Source organism: Tiliqua scincoides, chromosome 5, assembly GCF_035046505.1.
Source record: "Tiliqua scincoides isolate rTilSci1 chromosome 5, rTilSci1.hap2, whole genome shotgun sequence".
Classification (NCBI taxonomy): Eukaryota; Metazoa; Chordata; class Lepidosauria; order Squamata; family Scincidae; genus Tiliqua; species Tiliqua scincoides.
This window is the reverse complement of record NC_089825.1, coordinates 76,093,636-76,119,261: the sequence shown is the minus strand read 5'-3', so window position 1 is coordinate 76,119,261 and position 25,626 is coordinate 76,093,636. Positions and strand designations below refer to the sequence as shown.

The 25,626-nt window shown below is 43.7% G+C and overlaps 1 protein-coding gene across 4 annotated transcripts in view; it reads left to right on the top strand.

Moving 5' to 3' along the window:
* Positions 1–25,626, top strand: part of TANC2 (tetratricopeptide repeat, ankyrin repeat and coiled-coil containing 2) — a 198,873-nt gene that overhangs the window by 128,068 nt on the left and 45,179 nt on the right. For all 4 annotated transcript variants that reach the window (XM_066627174.1, XM_066627173.1, XM_066627176.1 and 1 more), the window contains 4 exons: positions 5,606–5,795; positions 12,030–12,293; positions 21,348–21,473; positions 22,850–23,131. In XM_066627174.1, the coding sequence (XP_066483271.1) occupies positions 5,606–5,795; positions 12,030–12,293; positions 21,348–21,473; positions 22,850–23,131 (862 nt within the window). The remainder of the gene's footprint in view (positions 1–5,605; positions 5,796–12,029; positions 12,294–21,347; positions 21,474–22,849; positions 23,132–25,626) is intronic.

Genomic DNA, 25,626 nt, shown 5'->3' with positions numbered 1-25,626 from the left:
CTGGGTACAATGTCTTCTCTTCCTCCACCCCCTCCTCTGCAAAGCAACCCTTATTTTTTCTTGGAAACTTTGTAAGGACTTGGCAAATGAAAGAGATCTTGAGATGTCTGTGTTATGTTCTTCTCAGCTACCTCATTTTGTGAAATTAATAATCACTTCAGTCCCTACATTGAAAAGGAGCTATATGTGCTTCAGCAGAAATTCCATGGCCTCCTTCATTTGGAATGGGGGAGAGGGAAATGGGAGTTCCACTTCCCAAACCTTTGTTAGTATCAGCACTGGTGTCTAAATAGGTCCCTTTCGTTTTTCTTCACCCTGCTGCAGTGAATGAGCAGTCTGTAGGGGAGTACTTCTCCCCTTTAAGTAAAGCTGTGCTCTGATTCAGCTGGCAGGAGGCTCTTGTATTAATAGCTTCTTCTACAACTTTCCTTTGTTCCTCCTCCACTTTCCACTCAGAGCATTCTGTTGCCACTGTACACATTTAAGCAGCCAACCCACTTTCAAGACTTTGTTCTCCTGGAATTAAATTTGAACTTGATGGGCCATGGTGTGGAAAGTAATTGAGATTAGCAGCAGTTCTCCTGTTGACTGTAATTAATATTTGGCGTTTGGTTATCGATTTGCCTTTCGATTTCAAATACTGTTAAATAATGAAGCCACCCAGACACGCACCAATTTGCAGCTACTGCTCCTTTAGAGAAATGCAGTTTCCTACAAGGCTGGGCGTTCTTTTTTCCCTGGAGGATTGCTTTTGGCCAAAAATAGCACTGACGTTTATTTTGTTTGTTTTGTCATATGTCTGTATGTATTTACATGTACAAGGCAATTTCCAGTACTTTTTAAGAAGTGCAAATGATAAAATAGTTGAATAAGAAGAACAGAAAAATTAAGTCATTTTTAGATTCAGAGTCCAGAGGCCTTCCAAAGGAAATGTTTTATACCCTCGCCAGAAGGCCACAAGTGTAGAACAGTTCTTGATTTCTTCAGGAGGTTCTAAAACCTTGAAGACCCTGCCCCTTACAATAGATGCCCTTGCTTCACATGGGGTAGGCACATAAGTGAGAATCCAACTTACAGGGCCATAGTATGGAGCCAAACCTCAAAGTTACAAAAGTGAAATCCTTCCTGTCCAGAAAGGAGCCTTTGGCAACCCTTGACCCCTGGCAACAATGCAGGGTACTGAAAGACTCTGGTTTGATAAATGCTATTCCATTTATCACAGACAGAATTATGCCATTTAGAACCTTTGGAACATCTGTCAACATTATCTGCATTTTGTCTGGATTCAGTTACAACTGACTTAATTTCATCCAGTCAAATCATGACTTCCACACACTGACTTAGAACTTACTCCTAAAAACTTAGTTAATGATATGTAGATCGGAGTGCTTTCAGCACATTGACAGCATCTAGCTCCAGACCTTCAGATGATCTCTCCTAGTGGCTTCATGTAGATATTAAAAAGCGTACATGATAATACTGAGCTGTGGGGGGGGGGGGGTATCCATACAGTATCTTTCAGGAGAATGAGCTAGCATTGGCATATGCATGTACTCAGGGGCCCAATCCTATGCTTCCCTAAAGCCCAGGGCTACAGTGGCACCAAAATGGCTATGACTACATCCTGTGGGGCCAAGGAAGCAGCTTCAGGTCTCCTCAGGGTAAGGGCACAAGTTCCCTTACCCCTTATCAACCTACAGCGGCCCCAATGGATCTACTCAGATATTCACCCGCCTTCGAGTGGGCAAAGAACCAAGGAGGCCTATGTCAGGTTTCCCAGCTCAGGATGGAGCTTTGGATTCGGTGACAGCCTGCCATCGTCTCCACCCCCCTCCCAGGCCCCCCCCCTCTTATTAAATTGCTTATACCAGTGGATACTTCCTTTCTGGGGCTAGTAGCAGCTTTGCATGCCCACACTTTATCAGGACCAAGACCTGGGGGCAAAGTGGTTAAATGTGTTATGACCCTAAAATAATTTTGCTATACTCTTTGAAGTGAATTGTTAATAATACGAATCTAGAAGTAGTAATGAAGTTACAGTGACTAAAGTACTTGTGACTTTTTACTGGAAGTAAGAGCGACTAGTTTAAGGGGATTGGATGCAGTCATGACAAAAATAACTTTTTTACGGGGGGACAGTTGTAGTTCACAGACCAGTACATTTATTCAAAACCAACTAGCTTTTGCAGTGTAATGGAACAATAAGTTCCTTTAGAATGTTTGTCTGTGTTTTTTCCCCATGTTTTTTGTTTTGTTATTGTTTTCTCTGGTTTTCCATACTACGTGTATATCTTTTTTTACAAATCTTGTTTAAAAATTATCCATACTTTCCAAAGGTGTATAGGGTGAGTTTTAGTTTATTTTACTTACCGTATTTTTCGCTCCATAAGACGCACCTGACCATAAGACGCACCTAGTTTTTAGAGGAGAAAAACAAGGAAAAAAATATTCTGAACCAAATAGTGTAATAAAATATTTAATAAACTATAACAGAATAACATTTGAACCATGTAAAGTGAACAGCAGTCAACAGTGGCATTAAGAACCATTATCACTGTCATTAACAAATGGAGAGACTTAAAGGTTTGAGCACTCTAGTTTTCTGGAAACCCCAAGAACTCATCATCTTGAGAGTCAGAATTTATGAAGCTCACAAAAGCAGGTGCACACAAATAGGGGATCACATTATCTTTCTGCTACAATGATGTTCTGCCAAATTCCAATCCACTGGGCCTCGTGCCCGCTTAAGGCTGATCAGTCCCCCTTGTGCAACTCACCAGTGCAGCAAGCAAAAATGAGTCCAGTTCCAGTCCACAGATGCCAAGTAAATCAGTCCCATCATTCAGAGTTACCAAATCAGAGTCCAGAGCCAATAAGCCAAATTACAGTCCAAGTAGGTCAGTTAAATCCATCAGGGTATCCAAGTCCAGTCACAATCCACAGTCAGATTCCAAATTCAATAAACCCAGTCAGTCTCCTCCCCTACCTCCAACCTGCACTCCTTCAAAACCCACAAACCCTTTCTGCCTCTGGTACTCCTTATATCCCTGAGGGCCCTATTGCCTTCCAGTGGCTGCAGCTGTGCAGCACTCTCTGCTGGATGCCCAGGCCTTACCCTTAAAGGGGCCACTGCTGACACCACATCTACCTCCTCACCAGATCTTCCTGGATTCCAATACAAGGGGGGGGGAGCAGATCTCTATACAGACCAGTGCAAAAACAGGGGAAAGGTGTGGGGGAGGTAAGATCTTTGTATAGGCATCACAGCAAGACCAGTGCAAAACCCCTTGCACACAGAACCAACAGATGGAAGTGGGGGGGGGGTGCGCAGATCTCCATACATAGCAGTGCAAAAGCAGGGGAAAAGTGTGGGGCAGGTAAGATCTCTGTATAGGCATCACAGCAAGACCATTGCAAAACCCCTTGCACACAGAACCAACAGATGGAAGTGGGGGGGGGGTGCAGATCTCCATACATAGCAGTGCAAAAGCAGGGGAAAAGTGTGGGGCAGGTAAGATCTCTGTATAGGCATCACAGCAAGACCATTGCAAAACCCCTTGCACACAGAACCAACAGATGGAAGTGGGGGGGGGTGCAGATCTCCATACATAGCAGTGCAAAAGCAGGGGAAAAGTGTGGGGCAGGTAAGATCTCTGTATAGGCATCACAGCAAGACCATTGCAAAACCCCTTGCACACAGAACCAACAGATGGAAGTGGGGGGGGGTGCAGATCTCCATACATACCAGTGCAAAAGCAGGGGAAAAGTGTGGGGCAGGTAAGATCTCTGTATAGACATCACAGCAAGACCATTGCAAAACCCCTTGCACACAGAACCAACAGATGGAAGTGGGGGGGGGCGCAGTTCTCCATACATACCAGTGCAAAAGCAGGGGAAAAGTGTGGGGCAGGTAAGATCTCTGTATAGGCATCACAGCAAGGCCATTGCAAAACCCCTTGCACACAGAACCAACAGATGGAAGTGGGGGGGGGGTGCAGATCTCCATACATACCAGTGCAAAAGCAGGGGAAAGGTAAGTCAGCCCCAGTAGAGCCAATGGGGCTCACTCCCAGGGATGAGTGGACGGGAGAAAAGCCTGCCAGCACCTCCTCTCCCAGGGAGGAGCCCGTCTCAGTCCCTGGGCTCCCTGGACTCACTCCCTAGGCTCACTCCCTGGGCTCACAAGCCTGCCAGGGGCTCACTCCTAGGGATGCGTGGACAGGAGAGAAGCCCGCGATTGACTCATTTCGCCTGGAGATGGACTGGTAGCTCGAGGATCGACATAATGAGCACCCCTGCTCTAGGGGCTTTCTCAGTGAGCCTGCCATCCCCCCCCTTTCCTGGGAGTGAACCCCAGTGACTCTGAGACTTACTTCTGAGTAGACACCTGGGCTTGCCAAGCGAGCCTGCCACCCCACCCCCGCTTTCCTGGGAGTGAGCCCCAGTGACTCTGAGACTTACTTCTGAGTAGACACATGGGCTTTCGCAGCGAGCCTGCCATCCCACCCACCCCCGCTTTCCTGGGAGTGAACCCCAGTGACTCTGAGACTTACTTCTGAGGCTTGCTCAGCAAGACTGCCACCCCACCCACGCTTTCCTGGGAAGCGGAGCCGAGCAGAGCGGGCAGGGGCCAGGGGCAGAGTTTTTTTTTTGTTTTTTTTTTTTGCAGTATTCGCTCCATAAGACGCACACACTTTTCCCCCCACTTTTTTGGGGGGGAAAAGTGCGTCTTATAGAGCGAAAAATACGGTATATGAAATAGAAAAAGCCCATGTTTTATGAAGGGCCAGCACTCAGAAATAGTGATCTAGAGCAGTGGTTCCCAAAGTCCTCCTTAAGAGGGGGGAACCACCTAAGTGCTTGTGGGGATGGGGGGATTGCAGCTATGCATTCACCAGGATCTTGCTGCCCCTGCTAGGGAAAGTGGGGGTGTGTGTTCCTGGCTTACCTGGAAGCAGTGACAGCGTCCAGGGATGGACACCTCCGCAGGGCTTCCCAAGCCTTGAAAATTAAAAAAACAAAACAAAATAAAAATGCCATCAGAAGCCACTTCCAGTTTCCCATTGTGAAACCAGAAGTGACTTACAATAGCATTTAAACAAATTTCCCAGTAGCGTGAGCCTGGGTATTGTATTGCTTCAATTCCCCTGCCAAACCTAAGTGCTTCCCTGACCGGTGGTTCGCAACCCACCAGTTTGGGATCCACTGATTTAGAGCACATAAAAAGATAGAATGTTAATATATTAAAAATAGTCATTGGGTAAGGATTGTGCCTATCCTACATACATAATGGTACTTTAGCGGTACTATAAATATAGCACCAATATTGTACATTTCAGCCTTTGCAACCTTTGCAGGTTTTTACTGAAAAAGTATGGTATATTCTGCACTTGGAGGTATTTGTAAGGAAGAAAAATTTATATAACTTTTTATATCCACTTACTTTAGACACCATTCCAATAGCCAAGCCCATCTGCAAGTTGTACCATGTATTTTCAAGTATAATCTATGGTACCATGTATTTTCAAGTATGATCTATGGTTAAGCTGTTCCATGCCACACTAAACGATTGTAGTAAAATATGTTCTTCTCTTCAATTTTGCAGACCTCAGCAGTGTCCCAACGAATCAGTCCCTGTTCCACGCTGACCAGCAGTACTGCTTCACCACCTGCCAGTAGTCCCTGCTCCACTCTTCCTCAAGCTAGTACCAAGGATGTTATAGCAAAGGATTGCAGTTATGGAGCTGTCACTAGCCCCACTTCTACTCTTGAAAGCAGGGATAGTGGCATCATTGGTAAGTCATGTTCTTGGACATCAGCAATACTGTGGGTGTGTTTTGGAATTCTGATATACAGAATATGTTAGCATTATTCTAAAAAATGTTTTAGTTTTGGTAGGAACAATTGCATCTGTCTTCCCTAATATTTCTTCTTCCTCATCAATGGGCACATATATCTTACATTGTTTAGGACAGTGGTTCCCAAAGTCCTACTCGGAAGCCACTTCTGAGTCCTGCTCGGACTTTGGGAACCCTGTAAATCTTTGCATGGGCGGGGAAGAAATGCAATCTCCATGATTGCACTGTTGCTGGGCAGGGAAGAGTTTTTTGAACTTACCTCTGGTTGTTATGGCTCTCCAGAGGGCTTGGAAATGTTGTAAAAAGAAAAACAAACTCACTTCCTGTTTTGCATCAAAAACTGGAAATGGGCTTTGTTTTCTTTCTACAGTGGCTGTATTCTTTTTTTAGATAGAAGAATTGGCGGAAGTGATTTTTCCAGCATGCTACTAGCATGCTTCCATTGCAGTTAATTTAAAAACGACAAGATGGTATCCCCCATTGAAATAAATTGTATGCAGGTCACTATGTTTTCACCACATATTGCACACACTATGGAGGCCACCATGTTTCTGACGTTTCTCCATTTGTTCTAATAGAAAATAGGCAGAAGTGATGTCAGATGGTGGCTGCCATCTTTTCTAGCTCTGAGCTTGTTTGGAGAAATTCTAGTGTGCTTAGCATGTTAGAATCTAAAAAAAGAAATCAACCTGAGCATACTGGAAGCTAAAACAAAACCAACTCACTAGTGCTTCTAATGCTAGAAGCTATAAAAGAATGTAGCCAATTTTCCAAGTCTTGGGGAGGGCTGCAGAGGGGGCTGCAGACTCCCCAGACCTCAGGAGAGCCATAGTGACCCCCCAGGTAAGTTTAAAAACAAACAAACAAACAAAAAAACAAAAAAACCCTTTCCCTGCCCGGCAGCAGTGCAAATGTGTCGATTGCATTGCTGCTGATTTCTGGGCAATTCCCCTTAAAGGGGAATGACCCTTTTCCAGTTCCCCTTGTGGGTAGCAACCCACCTGTTTGGCAACCACTGGTTTAGAAAGAAGATTGTATAACATGTGGGAGTAGTATGCAGATCATAAGAATCCTAGTTTGTTTTTTAATTAAAATTTCTAACCATGGCTGCAGAGACACTTGCAGGTGTGGTAGGGGAAATGGTTCCATATTGGAAATATCAAAGCAAATATAAGGAAACCGAAATGTGCTATTTTTCTAAAGTTGATTCAGCTGTGGGCTCTATGAGGCTCAAAAGGAAGAGAAACTCTCAACTGACACTATTGGGATCAGGGCAAATAGCAGCTCTGGGGGCCTATGATCTAGATGTGGATTAGGACCATGGGGGAGGGAAAGGGTAAGGCCTTTTACACACACAGCTGTGGGTGTATCCAATTCCCCCATACACAGCTGCAATTTAACAAACAAAAATCAAACACACACAAGACCAAAAGCAGATGTTTAAATGTCATGTGTCGTTTGGCCCATACTCTTCCTTCTGCACTTCAAGGATTTGGGTTTTCCTCATTTCTGGTTCATATCACAGAAATTTCTGCATTCCACTTGGCTGTTTAGCAGCAGATATGAGTAAAGTTACCATGTGATCTATGTCTTCAACTTTCATGAAGCATTGTTCCATAAATATACAGGCAAGAGTGGATGCAGCTTTTGGAAGAGCAATCCAACACACCTTTTTTTTCTGAGGAGCAGCATGACGCTTTCCAAGATATATGGCCTTACTACTCACCCATATGTGGGTCTGCACAGTAATCATAAAGAAGAAAAATGTATTTCTAAACTGAAACTGATGTTCTTTTGAGTGGTCATCTGCATGGTCACACCTGCCCATTTTCTGATGATTCTTTTGTAGAGGTTCTGAAGGATGTACAGAAATTCAAAATCTCCTTTTGAGAGAACAGGTATATGTTCCAGTTTCTTTGCTAGAGCCCTATACCTAGAACTGACTCTGTGCTGTCACAGAAACCCCATATATCTGAATTTTTAGAGAACATCAGTTATGCAGGTAAGCAACCTGTTTTTGCCTGCATCCATGTAAATGAATTTTCAATGAATACTTTATCAGTGCTTCATTGATTGCAGCAGTTTTTCTTTGTAGAAAAACTAGCTGAAACACAGTTATATGCAGCATTTCAGCTCAATACCCATAAAGCTGAGGTTGGAGGAAAAATTGGGCACTCTTTAACAATCATGCATTCCCCAATAAACAGCGATATGGATGAGATGGGTCACTTTTATTAGCAGGTGGATACAAGGAGGGAAACTTGAGACCTGCTGTAAGAAATGAATGGATTGTCTGCAGTGCACAGCTGATTCAATGGAAGGGGTGGCAGCTGATTGCCTAACCCCCTGGTTCATACCCTGACTCCAAGCTGCACACCCATGTGCTTATCACTATCAACCCCAGAGGGGCAGAGACAGACAAATCACACAAGCAAGCTCCAAGCTGGGAAACCTTTGAGGTGGACTCTGTGTTCCAAGTCAGAGACAATCCTGCCAGCCACTGAAGAGTGGTTATTGAGTTCCTCTCCTGCCCTGCTGACCTCTTGGTCAGGGGTCTCTAAACTTTTCAGTCAATGGGCCGCATCAAATATCTGGTACAGTATCAAGGGCTGGGAAAAAAATTAAATAATAAAATTTAAATAAATGCATTAGAGATGGAACTTAGATGAATGAATAAATGAATGGGTTCAGATTTCTCCAAGCACCAACACAGCCTAAGAAATAAAGCACACACTTCAATTTCCCCACCCCACAAGCACAACTCCAGTTGTGTTTGGTCAACTGGGCCAGAGTCTCTCGGAGGATCAGGGACAGGCCACGGGCCGGATAGAGGCTGGTCGCAGGCCGCATCTGGCCCCCAGGCCAGGATTTGGAGACCCCTGCTCTTGGTGTTCACTGAATGCCGAACTAGAGTCTTCATGCCTGCACTAACCTGCAAAACAAAATGAGCTAAGAGAAAGAATACCTTACCCATGTACAGTTTGAGGTAGGCAAAAACCTGCCTGTCAAAAGCCAGTCAGCCCCAAATGGGAACAGCTAGTCCCAGACTGTAATCACAGGAGAGTGGGCAGGGGTCAAAGTTGCAGGCAGACAAATGCCACCCAAGCCCTGCCTCCTCTTACAAAATATCCAATGTGGGAAGCCCCCCCCCCCCCCCGTCTCATGTGATAAGGAGGCCAGGCAAAGGTGATTCTCCTGTGCCTAGTGTTTATTGGGATCAGGATTCTGGCTTGTAATTCTTGGTCATGTAAGGAAACTTGATTTGTGAGGCAGCTGTATGGTTGGGGAGAAACCATTCATTCAGAAGACAGGAAGGAAGCTCAGGAAACTGATTTATTTGCTGCTCTGTGGTGGGTATCTATGCCAGCTCCCTGTCCTGTCTTTCAACAAGAACCATACAGCTGCCATGTATGTGCTATTCTTTGGTAATGTGGTAATAGGCAATGTGACTGCCTATCCTGACTGGAATCAGGCAGGAAGCAGAGAGAAGCAAAGCATGTGGTGGTAGTGTCATGTGTGATTATCTCTGACTACTTAATTACAGTGGTCCTCTTAGAAATGATAAAAATATGGAGAAATGCTTGAATTGTCACCTGTCCATTTTTCACCAGGACAGTATTGAAACTGAAAATTTATGTTAAGTATCCAGGATGAGTTTTGACACAGATGATCAAAATCTGAAAGTGGCTACCGAAAGGAGCAAATGAGTTATGGCAAAGTTTTCCCTTCAGTTCTCCTCTGCTGTAGCTTTATCTCACGCTGGTCAGCACTGTGCTGCTCACCTCTACTTGATAGCCTGGAGGAGGAGGAGGAGGAGAGAGAGAGAGAGAAAGCTGGAGGGAAAAGTTAGATTGGTTGTGGGAGTCACTCTCTGAACCCTAGGAAAGGGTGGTGGTGGTGGCAGCAACAAAGGGAAATCTGTGTCCCCCCATGTCTGATGTAGTGTTGTGCAGTGGTATACATTGTGCCAAACGGAAGTACCGTTTGGGCAGAGGTTCCCAAATTCTCAAGGAGGGTTTGGGAGCTTCTAAGTCTTTGCATGGTTGGGTGGGGAGCAGCACCACTATCAGGAAGATCCCCAGCTGCTGCTGGGGAGGGGAAGGGTTTTGTTGTGACCACAAATGCCTGGGAACTCCCCAAACACACACACATTACACTAGCTGTTCTCAAGCAGTATATTCACATATATATGATTACATGGAGGAGTCCAGCAGTTGAAACCAGCCCCAAAACATTGTCTTTCATTTAAACCATTATGGATTATAAAAGGAAAGGATTGCTCGAGTCACATTCTCTGAAATTTCTGCCTTTGACTTAGGAATTGAATAGTTTACAGATGATTAACCTTCATCAATTCAACGAATCATGAAGTTAGACGGGAATGATAGTTATGGCAAAGTTTTCCCAACAATCTATCCAGGACCCACCAGAAGTGATGTCATGGCTAGAAGTGACATCATCAAGCAAATTAAAATAAAATAAATAATTAAACTAAAGAAAAACAAATAATTAAATAAGCCAGCTCTGTTCCGCCAAGCAAATTTTCTTTGTAGTCTACCTGCAATAACACCCCCCCACACACACACACAAATCAGTAAGATTTTCAGCCCTACCCAGTTCCCAGTTCAATTTAAGTTCCTATATTTAAATCATATCACTATCAGGACCCACCTAGCTTTACAAGTTTAAAAAAGAAAAAAAAAACATTCACCTTATCAGCTCAATCCTCTGTTTTATTCTTTTTATGGGGGGGGGGGGCTGCCTTCTGGAGCATTTGTTGAACTCTGTGTTCATCACATTGGAACCATTCTGGTGACTTCACATTTCGCTTTGCCTGACCTTACCACAAGATAAAAGTGTGTTTGCTTACTTGTGAGTAAACGAGACCATGTGGCTTAGTTTTTCTTTCCATGAGGCTTGATACATTCATCAGCTTGAAGGGAGGGACTTCCTTCTCGGGTATTTTGGGGGGCTGCGTTCATCAGATCAGGACCATTCTGGTGTCGTTGGATTCCTCTCAGCCTGCCTTTTCTGATGGACCAAGCAAGTTCACCCACTCACAAGTAAACATGCAAGTAAACACTCAGTTTCACTTTCTGTAGGGCTCCATGCTTTTTTGTTTTCTAGTTTCTTGGTGATAACTTTTGATAGAATGGGGATATTTCACTCCATTTTTTTCATTGCATCATGCTGTAAATTCCACATTAAATGGTATATGACACATTGATATTATTCCTAAAAGCCATGATTTTGATCATTTGTTATGTCATCCCCCCCGGCTGGTACCTAGGGCGGACTGCCCCCCTGCCCCTCACTAGCTACACCACTGATAGTTGTATTTCTCATAAACTAAAGGCCCAATCCTATTCTTGAGATATGCCAATATATCTCCATGTACACCAAAGCAACAACAGCTTGGCCAGCATAGATGTCCACCTGGCTGACGAATGTACCGCACTGATGGGTGCCAGAGAAATGTTGGAAAAACAGTCTCTCAGGTTTCAGTCAGATGCCAGCCCAATTACACAGGGGTAGAGGCCAAATTAAGGAAGAAATGGGTGTGTGTGTGTGTTGTGTCAGAATATGGGACGGATGAGGAGTTGGCATATACCATATCCTATCCCCTTTTCAGACAATGGACACACTCCCAATGTGCTGGTTCCCTGCATTGTTACAAAGCACTTTACGGTACTTTTGCAGCCGCTTGCGCCAGGGGAACACATGTTTGGCACAGGCCTTTGATAGGATTGGACTGTAAATTTACTTTCATTTGGTATTTCCCATTTCATAAACTTTATAGTTGGAAGTTGTTTTGCAGCATCTGGGTGCAGAGGTAAATCTCCGTCAAGGTTGCCAGGTTTTAATCTTTGCCTATATGTTGTGCCTAAATGCTCTGAAGTATTCTCTAACCACTCCGTTCTCTGTCCTGCTCTTCTACCGATCCCTTCATTCATCAGGGCCTAGGCTTGCCCAACAAGAGGCTGAAACGGCTAGGAGCAAGGCACTAATGGAGTAGTGGGCCAGGAGGTACAGTGGCTGCATTCTCTGGGCATCTAAAGCTGTTGTTAAATCTGTGTCGTAAAAATCTAGTAACTCTTTTGTTAATTTATAAAATAACACATGAAGCAATTCCTTCCTTTCTCAGATATGTTATTTTTTTATTCCTTGCAGCAACACTGACAAGCTATTCTGAAAATATGGACCGTGCAAAGTATGGAGGGGAGAGCAGTAAAGAATTAGGATCCGGGGGAAATATGAAACCTTGGCAGTCTCAAAAATCCAGCATAGACTCTTGTTTATATCGAGTGGATGAAAACATGACTGCCTCAACCTACAGTTTGAATAAGATACCTGAAAGAAACTTAGAGACAGTTTTATCCCAGTCCGTACAGTCCATTCCACTCTACCTTATGCCACGGCCAAACTCTGTAGCAGGTAAGAAATTCTCATTTACTGTTGAGCTAAATTACAGTGAATGATGAACTACAACTGAATGTCCTCAATTGTGATTTATAGTACCCTTGCTAAAAAAAGTGTACAAATGCTTCAAGTGTTTAAATAGTATTTCTAGTGTTGAAACCCCAATTGATTTGCTGGTTTCATGGCCTATCTGAACCTTGTTCATGGGTTGTCCCTGGTTATATGAACAGCATTAGGTTGCTGAACTCCTTTGGGCAAGGTTCTGCACCTGATGGTATGTTGGGCACTGCCACTGATACGGAGAGATCAAGAGTTGACTCAGTGTCGTTGTCCCCCCCCCCCCGTGACCGCTGACATCCCCCCTGCTGAAAAGTTTAGCAAAGCAAAGTTCAGCTGCAGATAAATTGATGTGTACTTGCACAATGTCACTTCAGTGTTGTTCAATGAAATTCTCATAAATTTTTAATTAATTTATAGATACTTGCAAGTGTGTTAGTGAGAGATGAATTAATGTGTAATTGGATGCTAAAGAGAGTGCAGAGTGGTGAATTGCGGAAGTGAGGAAAACCAAAATAAGATTGCATGGGCAACTGTTTGCTGTTGATCAAATGCAAACTACTGTCACTGCCCCCTCCTCTATGAACAACTTTTATCTGATCCTGAGTATATCTCAGCTAGTTTTTTAAGTGGAAATGTGTTGAATATTGGTTAACATCAATGATGAGCTGCTCTATTGAAGAATCCTGCATCATGACAGAAGCAGATGGCCAACCTTAGGTTTCCATTAGTGATGTTCAAACTCATAATTACCTGGTTTGGAATATAACTTTGCCTAGCTTGTAATGCTCAAATGAATATGAATTGAACATTATTTCCTTCAACATTCTTTTACAACATAGAATAGAAAATTAGATTCTGCATACAAGCCCAAAAGAGTCGAAATAAACTCCCTCCCAGATGCCTCCATGTTCAATGCATAAGCAGTAATTTGCATTAAACACCAAGGCATCAAAATGGAAGTCTGTTTCCTTAAAGCTAATCAAGTCTAGTCTGAGGGGATAGCAGCAGAAGCAACAGAAAAGGCTTTGCATATTCTGTTGGATGTTTAGCTAAGGAAGCTTTGCTGAGCTTGGTTGGACACGCTTTTGGGTAGCACAGTTCCTTTTTTCTCCAAAGCTCATTTTTGTTACTGGACTTGCTTTCTGCTGTCCAGAGCCCTAAAAATTTGTCTCTGAGGATGTTTGCTTAGTCCTGATTAAACTGAGATTAATTATGTATTATGTGATTAACATTACAAGCCAGTTTAAAATAACTTGATTGCACCATACTGAACAGTCACCCACTGTTCTCTAACTTCTCACTCTTTGGCAAGATAAGCAGGTTGCGGTGGCCCAACTCTAAGAACCTCTGGATAAGACAGATTATCTGGATTCATTTCACTCTGGCTTCCAGCTGGTATTTGAGACAGAAGCAACCATGGCCCCCTTGCAGCCCAATCTAACAGTACTCTCTATGTGGTGATGCAATGGCACCAACAGGGTGTTGGTGTATCCCACAGGGGAGTCTTGACATCTAGAGGTCTCTTGGGATAAGGGAATATTTGTTCTCTTGCCCTGGGGTAAGCCCATGCCAGGCTTCTGTGTCTGTTCAGACCTGTGCCAGCTTTAAAGCTGGCGCAAGTACACACAGATCCAGGTTGGGGGGGCAATGTCAGAAAGGGGATTATTACCCAGCAGATGCCTCTGCCACCAAAACCGCCCCCTTTCTGGTTCTGATCTGCCCTCCTTCTCGCCCCGTTCCACCCATCTCCCTCCCACTCTCTGCAAACATTTACTGGTGCCAGAAGGCGTCTCCCGTTGGCTAGCATGTGGATCCTGCCGCTTGTTGTTTGGAGAAGTGGCCACGCTGAGTGCTCCTATGTGTCATTTTGCAACAGCTGGAAAGTACCTAATGCCAGTCCCCATAGGATTGGGCCATTGGTTGATCACCTACTTCAAGAACTAAGCAGGGAAAGTGCATCCTTGTTGTTTCTTCTGGACTGCTTGACAATGTTCAATACAATCCAAAAATTACCTGGCTAGGATTGTATAACCTGACTGGGAATTGGACTTTAGTGCACTGTTGGCTCTAGTCTTGCAAAAACTGTAAGAAGATTTTTTTTAAAAGATCAGTTAGTATTTGGATGGGAAACCACCTGGGGATCCCATGTACTTTGACTTGAGTTACATGAAAAAAGACATATAGAAATAAAGAAAAGAAAAGAAACAAATTTTACAAACAAATAAACAAAAAGAAATAAACAAATAAATCAATGTTCATCCCAATGATTCCCTGCCTAGACCCATCAAGGCCTGGACAGCAAAAAGTTGCCTAAAATATAGAAACCTCCTGCTGCTTTTTTAATGTTAATCTTCCACTTCATATTGCTGTTCCCATTTTCTTGCTGCTTGTTTTAGGGCACAGGTCTACTCAGAAGTACTGTAAGTCCTATTTTGTTCAATGGGGCTTACTCTCAGGAAAGTGTGGTTAGGATTGCAGCCTTAGAGCCCAATCCTGAGGTCTGTGGCACGGCTCCGCGCTGCGGACCACAGTTGCAAATGTGCCAAAAGGCACGTTTGTGGGGCTCACTGCCAGGCTCCCGCTGGAGCTAGCCCAGGGCCGGCGCTAGCGCGCGGTGGTCACCCATGTTCCGCAGCTCTGCGGTCTCCTGGACCGCCGGACTGCGGAACGGGAGGTGGGGGCATGGCTGGGGGCTTGGGGGAGGCATTCTGGGGAGGGAGGAGGCATGGCTCGGGGCATGGGGGAGGGGGAGAGTCGGATCCGTGGAGCTGAGCTCCGCAGGATCCAAGGCACTCGTGGAGGGTTGCACGCCGTACATGGGTGCCTTTACTTTAGCGCCAACCTTTTGGTCGCCGCTAAAGTGAGTAGCCCCATTGCGGGGCTGCTTCCCTTACTCGGGGGAAAGGGACGAATGTCCCCTTCTCCTGAGGAGCCTCCCGCAATAGCGCAGGAGGCACAGTATCCGGTGGGAGCCCTCTGTGGAGCCGCCGATCCTGGGCGCTGTGGGCAACTCAGCATTGGGCTGTTAGTCACTTTTCCTTTGGTTTCCTTTCTGAGGAATAAAATATTTTAGGAGACGTTTTAGTTCTCATGACAAAGAACCAATGCCTTTTAGTACACAGCAGGTCCTTTGGTCCTTTAATGCCACCAAAAGGCATTACAGGTTGAACCTATTTATCTGCAAATTTTCCATCTGCAGATGTGGCTCAGTGCAGGTTCCCTGGACTTGGCCCAATCTGAGCTGTGCTCTAGTCACCACTGGAGTGTTCTGCAGGCTTCAGAATGGTCCTGGAGCACAAAAAAGTGTCTTTGCCCTTTTTTGCCCTTATGGCATTCTGAGGCCTAGGGAAGGCCCTAGGAGAAGTTGTGTTTTTTTGTGCTCTGGGGCCATTCTAAAGCCTGCAGAGGCCGTGGCTGGACGTGCACGGCCTCTGCAGTCTTCAGAAAACCCTCCAGCAGCGACTGGAGCACAGTTCTGGTTGCCTTAGGAGGGTTTAAAGGTGCTGAAGTTGTGGATTTCATTAACCTTGGTTTTGGTATCCATGGAGGTCTGAGAATAGATCCCTTGCGGATGCTGAGGCACCACTTATAGTTGCTTTGGCTTGTCTTCTGAAAGAACAATTGCTTCAGAGGGGATGCTTTTGCAATTCAGAGACAAAAGGCAGAGTAGTGGGTCAGAAATGTTCTTATCTATTGCACTTGCCTTTCCATTTTGTTGTTCAGAAATACTCCCATTGAAATAGTTTGTTGATTTCAAGTGCATATAATTTCTGAGCTGGATTTGAAATTGCCAAGCCGAGAGGCAATCTGCAGTCTCGTGAGCTAAAATCAATTTTGTCTTTTGTGGGACTACCCACAGCAAAACAATGTTTGAGGCCTGAGGATTTCCGCTGGGTTTTCATACTTGCAAGAGTTTTAGCTTTTTGGGATGAAACTCACCCAAGCCTGTCAAGCCCAGGTCTTGGAGCTTGCTCCTCATTCTGCACAATTTGTTGCTATAAGTAGCAGTACATATTTCTGGTGTCTTGTTTGGTCTGTCTTCTCTGGACTCAGACTTTGTCCTAGCCCCCTCTCCTCTCCTGCCTCTTACTTCTGGGATTCTGTTCTGATTTATCCAATACTCAACCTTACCTCTTTGCTGAACACGTCTCCATCTCTGCCCCTGGGTAACAACAGGCTTTCCAGGACCTCAACATCTGACAACCAGAAACAGACAGGCAACAAACAACTCAGTCCCATACTGAGACTTGATATACACATTTCTTTACAAAGTTCCTTATACTTGTCTGCTGTTTTTCCCTTTGTTTATTTATTAATTTACTTGAATAATTTTTATCCCACCTTTCTCACACACTCAAGGGCACTCAAGGCAGCTTACAGAATAAAAACAGATAATAATTATATTAAAACAATATTTAAAATGTTGAATATAAACACGATTAAAACACTAAAACAGTACAGACCCCTGGATCTCACAAAACTGTTAAAATTAGGTCTCATTAAAAACTCCAGTTCATGATGTCATTCAAAAACCTTCCTAAATAAAACGGTCTTAAGGCCCTGCCAGAAGGTTTCCAAAGAGGGGGGCTATTCTTAATTCCAGGGGGAGGGAATTCCACAGACGAGGAGCCACCACAGAAAAGCCCCTATTTCCAGCTAGCACCCTCCTCGCCTCTGCTGGTGGCGTCACAGTCAGAAGGGCCCTCTCTGATGAAACTGAGAGTGCAGGTGGGATTATATGGAAGGAGGTGGTCCCTCAAATACCCTGGTCCCGAGCTGTAAAGAACTTTAAAAGTCAAAACTAGCACTTTGAATTGAGGTCAGAAATGAACTGGCAGCCAGTGTAGCTGCCAAAACAGCAACCCGAATGAGACAAACCAACAAACCCCAGCAACCAAATGGGCAACCATGTTCTGCACTAGTTGCAGTTTCTAAACTGTCTTCAAAGACAGCCCCATGTAGAGCACATTGCAGTAAGCTAATCTAGATATCACTTGGGCATGGGTCAACATGGCCAGGTCTGAGCAAACCAGGTATGCTCAGCTGGCAAATCAACCGAAGCCATGCAACCCTAGCCGCAGCCACCACCTGGGAATCCAGGAGCAGCTGCTGATGTAGGAGCACACCCAAGTTGCGGGCCTCCGAGGGAGTGCAGCCCCATTCAGAGCAGGACAGTAGTCCAGTACCCAAGTTGTGGTCTTCCAGATCAGAAGAACCTCTCTCTTATCAGGATTTAATTTCGGTTTCTCTTACTAAAGGAGTATTAAGTATGTATTCATGCATATGTAGTAGTAACTCCTCACAGACTGTCAAGCATCTCAGTTTTCTTAATTACTGAATTATAAAATACCTGATCTGAAATGCCATTATGGGCAAGAGAAACAGGAAGGCAGCTCTTTGAAGGACAATGGAAGCAAATCTAGCCATGTTATTGCTCTGTTTGGTGATAAAATACTTTTTGTCTGCTTCTGAAGGAGACTGAATGTAAAAGTAGTATATTATTGGTAGTATATAACCCTTCAGAGGTTGAATGTCATTTTTCAGGTAAACGCATTTAGGGACTGAAAATTCATTATTCAACCTGCATATTTCCAACTTGTTTGGTGCTTATATTCCAGAATTCAATATGTCTAAATACAGTTGCCACAAACTATTCAAATGCAATAAGCAATACAGGTGGAACCTATTTATCCACGTTAGTTCCATTCCGTGACTCAGCGCGATTAACAAAAAACGCGTTGTGCTAAATTCCATAGAGTTATACAAACACGCTGCAGCCTGACACTTCTGGATGGAAGGAAACTAAGGCAGCTGTTATCAATCCCCTTCGCTCTGCTCTGTACTCAGCCCTCCTGTTGCGAGCTGTGCTGCTTCTTTCACAGTTGGAATGGTGAGCTTGCTTGGGAAGCTTCGTCTTCTGTGTCCCAGGCGGCCTCCCAACAGTGCTGCAGGTTCTCCTCCTCCTCTTCGCTGCTGCCACTCCTGCAGCCCTGGAAATGGAGCGAGACGCCAGCACAGGGCAAAGGAGGCAAAGGTGTGTGTGACTTTCAGTACCCCCACCCCATTCGCGCTGAGACAAATCCGAAGATAAAAAATCCATGGATAAATAGGCTGCACCTGTACTACTAAAATTCATTATTTTAACTTTTATTTTGAACCATTTTGGAGAAGATCAGTACGTAGGACGCATAAGATGTCACTGATGAAACTTCTTAATAGCAGTGAAAATAATATTAGCTAGAAACTGGTAGCCTGCAAAGCAGGGATAGTTATTAAAGTTTTGGTGATTAAGCAGATATGTAAGCCAGCAGGTTTAACTCAGGGCCTAGGAGAAGGGGGTAAAGAGAGTACCCAGGCCCAGGATCAAAAAGGGGGCCCAAGAGCCAAAGGAGAAGGTTCAGAAATTTCCTGGAATCTTACATTTTCCAATCTGCTCAAGACTTGTTACTCACACGGAATGCTGCAGGCACTGCCATGAGTGTGTAGCTGCAGCTACCAACAAGCCGTATATGCTAGGCTGACAAATGCATTCATGACACTCCTTAACACAGTGTCAAATCTGGGAGGAAACTGGCCTGTTACTCTTTGGCGTGTGGATCTGTTTACCATGAAGGAGTGTATAGGAGCTCAGGGATACAACTGCACGACTACGGCTGCTGCAGAAGCAAGTTTTGATATGCACAGGACATTCTAGTGTGAGCCTAAATATGATGATGCTAGTTTTCTACATAATTGTCTATATTTAAACAATTTTAGAGAGGAGTGTGTTTGGTTTTCTTTATTACTGTATCTAGCTGCCAATGCCACATGGTTAGGTAGACCAGGGCTCCAAAGATTTTTCCAGCTGCCTCCACTCTCCCCCTACCCTGTTTAACCCCTCCCTACCCCCATTATGCTCACCCACCACCCTCCCCTGCTCTGTTTCACCCCTCCTCCTTTGCAAAGGGACCCAAAAAGCTTTGTACCCCCAATAAAATTCCTCTCAGAGGCCCTGGTTTAACTCATCAAAGAAGCAGAAAGACTTTAAGACAGATTATTCTCAGAAATGGCAACCATTTGTTAATTACTGGAATTTTCTCTATGGTTTGGAGAGATTAAATGTGCGTGTATTTCTGTAACTGCACGTTTTGTTTTCTGTCTTGGAAAATATTAGGTCTGATTTGCTGTAAAATGTTCCTGATAATAGGCTATAACCAGTGGCTAAGTCATGATAATCAAGAGTTCTAATAACTTCAGATTTCTAGAATCCTCTGTTATGGAATCTTCTTAGGACAAAAAATGATATCACTTCCTATATTGGCCAGATTATCCAAGTATTCTCCCCAGTCAAACAGTATCTCATCAGTATTTATTTATCTTGGAACTGTTCACAAACAAACGTTTCACAGAAACAAAGCATTTGCTTTAACATAAATGTGTGCATTCACATGTGACTCTAAGATTTGCATTCTCATTCTGTGCAAATCTGGATTAAACTAAAACTAAAACATGTGGATGAAGATTCATTGTGAGGAAACACTTAGCTGATGAAGGGTAAGTACGTTATGTCAGTTTGGAGGGAAAGATTTTGTGTTTACAATTGATAACCTGGAACAATTTTCTATCTTATCCTTAGCTAACCTCTAAGGAAAGTTACCTATGAAAGAATTTTTCCCATTATACCCCTATGTTCTTAATGTTCCTGCTTTAAAAAAAAAACAAAAACTACTCCATGTAATTTTAGTGTCCGATTTGCAATTCTTTTCTTTGGGCTCAGTGAAAAGGAAAATCTAGGCTGAAGAAATGTTGTTGCTCAACATATCCTGGGGACAAAAGTATTGTGCATGCTTATGTTGAAACTTTTGTTCAGGATGCCTTAATTTGAGCTAAGAAAATATGTACAGCCATTCAGCCTAGGATTTAAGAAGTTTTTTTTCAGTTAGAAATGACTATTTTAGCCTATTTTTTAGGCAAATAAATTTATGGAAGCTTTATCTCTCTTCTTTAACCAAGTTTACATTTCCTATCTTTTCTGAATAAATAGACAACCCTCAAATTAAGCAGGTCAAACATATCTGATGAGATGATTTTGTTGACTGTTCGTCAATCTTGGGTGGAAGAGCTCGAATCTGTTTTCCTCAGTTCAGCAGACTCAAGTTACATGCTCTGCATATGTCTTTCAGTAGCTGGTTTCCATGTGCTCTAGGTGGTATGCAAAAATCGTGCTACATGAAGGAGCATATCAAGCAGCCATGTAACCTGTCTCGAAAATCTTGCTATGGAAAGGCAGTGTATAGGTGTTTTACAGCGCAGTCCTAACGTGTGCTGGAGCAGGCAGGCCAGTGGGTCTGCGCTGTATCCAGCGCAAGTTTGGGGCCAACAGTGGCTCAGCCAGGGACAAGGAGAAACCTTTCCCCTTACCCCAGGGAGAGCCGCTGGGGCCCCAATGGGTCTACTTAGATCTGCACCAACGGGCGAGGTGGTACAGATCCAAGCAGAACAGAGCAGCCAGGAGTGGGAACTAGGGGACTAGAATCAGGCATAACTGCCGGGTCCTAACCCTGCCGCCTGCTCCCCAACCACTCGCCCTCCTCCCTGCCTCTTTCCCCGGTCCACCAGCCGAGCTCAGCCAGTGTGGACCTACCTTCTCCTGCCACCACAGAGGCTGAATTTGATCTCCGCAGGCCATCACACCTCCACGTGCCAGCGCAGCTTACTTCCACTGAGGCGCAAATATGCTTTACGGCACATTTCCAACCCTCCCAGGCTGGCACAAGGGACTGTTGTCGGCCCAGGGCGCAGTTAGGATTGCACCCTAAAACAAATAAAATAAAGCAGGCCTATAATATACATGTAACCCACTGGTTGCCCATAGACATACCCAGTTGTAAACTTGTGAAATTGGAACTGTTTTTAAAGTCAAAAACAATAATCCACAGTTGGTATCAAATACAGAATGACTTAATTCAAGAGGGTTATATCTGCATATTCTAAGAGTCTTGTATGACCAAGCATTTTTCTCATTGATAGCAACCAGCTCAGCCCACTTAGAAGATCTAGCTTATCTAGATGAACAAAGGCATGCTCCACTACGAACATCTCTCCGGATGCCTCGCCAGAGCATGGCGGGTGCTCGCACACAACAGGACCTAAGAGGTATAATCCCCTTTCTCTAGCTGTAAAGCCTTAAAACCAACATGTGTTTTATTTTAATAAAATGAAAATTAATGTTTTTGTTACAACTCTCCAAGCTCATTACAGCACTTAAAAACAAACCAATATAATATGTTGGTGATTAAAGATGCTATGAATAGCTTCTATAAAATTCAGGATATTAGAGCAGGGGTCTCCAAACTTTTCAGTATGAGGGTCACATCGTATATTTTGCACATTTTCACAAGCCAAAAAAAAAAATAAATCAGTTTTATGAATGAAATTTAAATGAATGAATAAGTTTGTTTGGATCTTTTTTGTAATCCGCATGATATGATTCAGAACAAAATGTAAACAATATCATGCTTAGAATGAGAAATGATATATAATGTGTAAGAATGTCAAACATTAGCAAATGCTCTGACAAAAAAATGTTACTGCGCGCCAGATAAAATCTGGTGGTCCGGATGTGGCCCCAGGCCATAGTTTGAAGACCCCTGTATTAGAATATACTTTCCCCTCATATGTATAAGAATGAACTAGAAAGTGAAACCAGCGAGTATGTTTACAAGACAGTTTGGTGTTATTTGCATATTTACAATTTCTTGGTGATTGTAGTAGTATTCCTAAACATTTTCCTATTAAGGAATGTTCAGCTCTTACTGAAGAAATTGGGGAAGATAGACTACTTTATCTGACCCCATGACTAGAGAGACATTAAGGAAAAAATACTTTTTTAAAAAATCCTTTGCAAAAGCAAAGAGCAAACTGTAGTCAGTGCTCTTTTCAGCTATGTTCTGCACAAACTTCAGTCAAACATTAAATAAGACCTTGAGATTTAAAAAGAGATTCTCACCTCCATCTAATCTATCAAGCCACTTTCAGTGACAATTGTCAGATCATGAAAAGACAGATAAATTCACTTCTCTACACCGAGAAAGCCCTTCTTAAGCTTTCCATTAGCCAATATTGTTGTGGTTGTACTCGTGTTGCCATACTGTTAAAAAGAAAGGGGCTCAGTGTTTCATTGAGTGTGATCATATGATTGAAGTATAATTTTTTTAAAAAAGCTATGTGCAGTAATAGAAGGAATGGAAAACTGTGTCAAGAACAAACGTGTGTATGTGCCAATTCCAAATTGGTTAGAGAATTTCTGTAATTAATTGAAAGTTTAATTACATATTACATATTTTTAGCTTTTTCGTATTCCAGTTGCTCTGAATTTGAACAGAACAGCTCTGTAAGATCCAACAATTCCTAAGTCAAGGTATCCTTTCAAAAGCACATCTTTGTCCAGGACCGAAGGGTGGTCCATAGCACTCTACTCTGAATAAATTTTCATAGAATTACTAAATTATGTATTCTTCATTCCTTTGCAGTACGCTTTGCACCTTACAGACCTCCTGACATCTCTCTGAAACCACTGCTTTTTGAGGTACCTAGCATCACCACAGAGTCTGTATTTGTTGGCCGGGACTGGGTGTTCCAGGAGATTGACATCCAATTACAGAGTGCGGATGCCAGTGTGAACAGAGGTGTAGTGATAGTTGGAAACATTGGCTTTGGCAAGACAGCAATCATCTCCAGACTGGTTGCACTGAGTTGTCATGGAACTCGCATGAGGCAGATTGCCTCTGACAGCCCCCATGCATCCCCAAAACGTAAGTGGATGAAACTGTTCTGTGTTCTTATTGGTTACATATCAATGTTACAAAGAGATGTGTTCCGATGTTGCATGAACAGGCAGGTTTAGATAGTATTTTGCACTTGTGGTTATATGGAATCCTAAATGAAGGGATTGTGAACTATTAACTTTGCAGTTTTATATTATATGAGTTTCTAACTGCAAGAGATCCATGGGTGTCTTTCTTATTGCAAGTATAGCTCAGGCAAGAGGGTTGGTGGCAGTCTGACTCTGACCATGCCCTATTGTGCAGAAAAATGCCCTTTTGACTCTCTGGGTTCCAAGTGTGTACAGTGTGGTCAAGGAATTTCCACTGTCTGCCCTATAATTAAGGAACTCTCCTTCTAAAAATCTGTAGATCTTCTGGAAGCTCTTTGGCCAGGAGCATAGATCAGTTTCAGCTGCATTAATTTTCAGCATCTTGAATGAATTTGGTTAACTTTCCATTGTGGAAGTTATGTATCCAGAATCTTCAGGGTGGCATTTCATTTCAGAGACATGCTATTGGAGGGAGGATGTGGACTCTGATCATTTCATTCTACACCTTATGAGCTGTGCCTGCACTGTAGACTACCGTAGACACACGCCTATAAGTCAATCTCACAAATAAGACGAGGGCAGGTTTTGAGCCCAAAATCATGAAATTTGCTATGACCCTCGGATAGGTTGGGGGTTTAACTTAGGGAGGTGTCTGACTATAATTTTGTCTGATTTTACCTGAGGCCAGATCCTGAAAAATAACCTCCCAGTAATTGTTACCTAAGAACTGTACAGTCACTAATTTATTAAAAACACAGTATATATACATAGTATGTATACATCTATGCATACATGTATACATACATAGTATGTATACATACATACATTATTTTTTAATACTGTTTTTGCTATACTATGTATACATAGTATAGCAAAAACAGTATTAAAAATAGTCTCGAATTTATTAAAAACTATGATAGAGCATAACATACATTTTTATTCACTAATTTTTTTAATTGTTCTCTCAACGACCATTTGTAAACACTATCAGAGTAAGGCCACAATCCCATCCACACTTTCCTGGGAGTAAGCCTCATTGACTTTAATGGGACTTACTTCTGAGTAGACAAGCCTAGGATTGGGCTCTAAGTACACTGGAAACAGCATACCAGTAGAACCATTAACCAGGTGGGGGGTGGGGGCCTCAGGGATGGCAATTCTCTTACTTCTCCCCCAGGAGAGTTTCAGTGGCTCCTGCATGGGCACAGAACATTGCAATGGGATCTCAGAGGCAGCTAAACTTTGCTGCATAAATGCCTGATTGCCTGGGGATACTGCAGAAGCAAGCATGCTCTCCTAAAAGCTTACTACATAAGCAGCTGTTGCAAGTGCTTCCTGCCTCCTGCCAGCATGCAGCTAAGATCTCTGGCTAAAATACCTGTTGCTGCAGAATAATTCTACTTTAAATTCTACTCTCTGCTTTTCCTGTGTTTTGCATCTTTGCAAGGTCTCCAGGACTCTTCCAGTGAAAAGGACACACACACAGGGAGATTCTCTCTCACAGATGCTCGCCCGCCCCCCCCCTACACAAATGCAGGGACTTTTCCCCTCCAGTCCAACTTCATTGGTGAGGATAGGGGGAAATGAGGTTAGCAAGGAGGTTTGCAAAAGGTTTTGCAAAGGAGAGACTGAAGTGTGACTGTATACAGTAAGGGGAGAGGAAAGCAAGAGGAGGGAGTAGACTGGGAGCCCAATCCTAGGCATGCCTACTCAGAAGTAAGTCCCTTAATAGTCAGTGGGGCTTACTCCCATGAAAGTGAGGCTAGGATTGTAGCCTTAACTGTTTTAAGTGTTCTCTCTCACACACACATTCACACACACAAACATTTCCTTTTATAAAAGTTAACTCTTCCTCCCCCCCCCCCCAGTACAATTTCATCAGTGGTGAATGATTATGGGGAGAGGGGCTAGCAAGCCTCAGCTTCGAAACAGAGAGTTTAAAGTCTGGATTCAATAAGGGGGAGGGGGCAAAAACAAGAAGGAAAGAGGAGATGGACTTAACCCTTTCAGTGGCTTGAGAAACAAAGCCTTCTGCAGGCTGCCTCTCTCTCTCTCTCTTTAAAAATATCACTCTCCCCCCTTCCCCACCCTGTCCAACTTCATCTGTGGGGAGATGGGAAGGGAGTTAGCAAGTTGGGCTTTCCAATGGAGTGCTTGAAGTTTAAATACAGTAGGAAGGGGGGAAGGGGGAACAAGAAGGAAAGAGGAGATGGACTCAGCTGTTTCAAATGACTGCTTCTCCCTTGCAGATGCCCCCACACACAGCTCATTGTCTCCTGCTCTGTCTTGGGTGCAGCTCCAGAGATGCCTCAGTGGGCACTGGTGCTGAGCAAGGGGGGCTGCTGATGGCTGCTGTGGCAATTGCCCTGCGCTTGGAGCTTCTGCAGCTGGGCAACAGCCTGAAGGAGCACGTGGAGTACACCTGCCCCACAC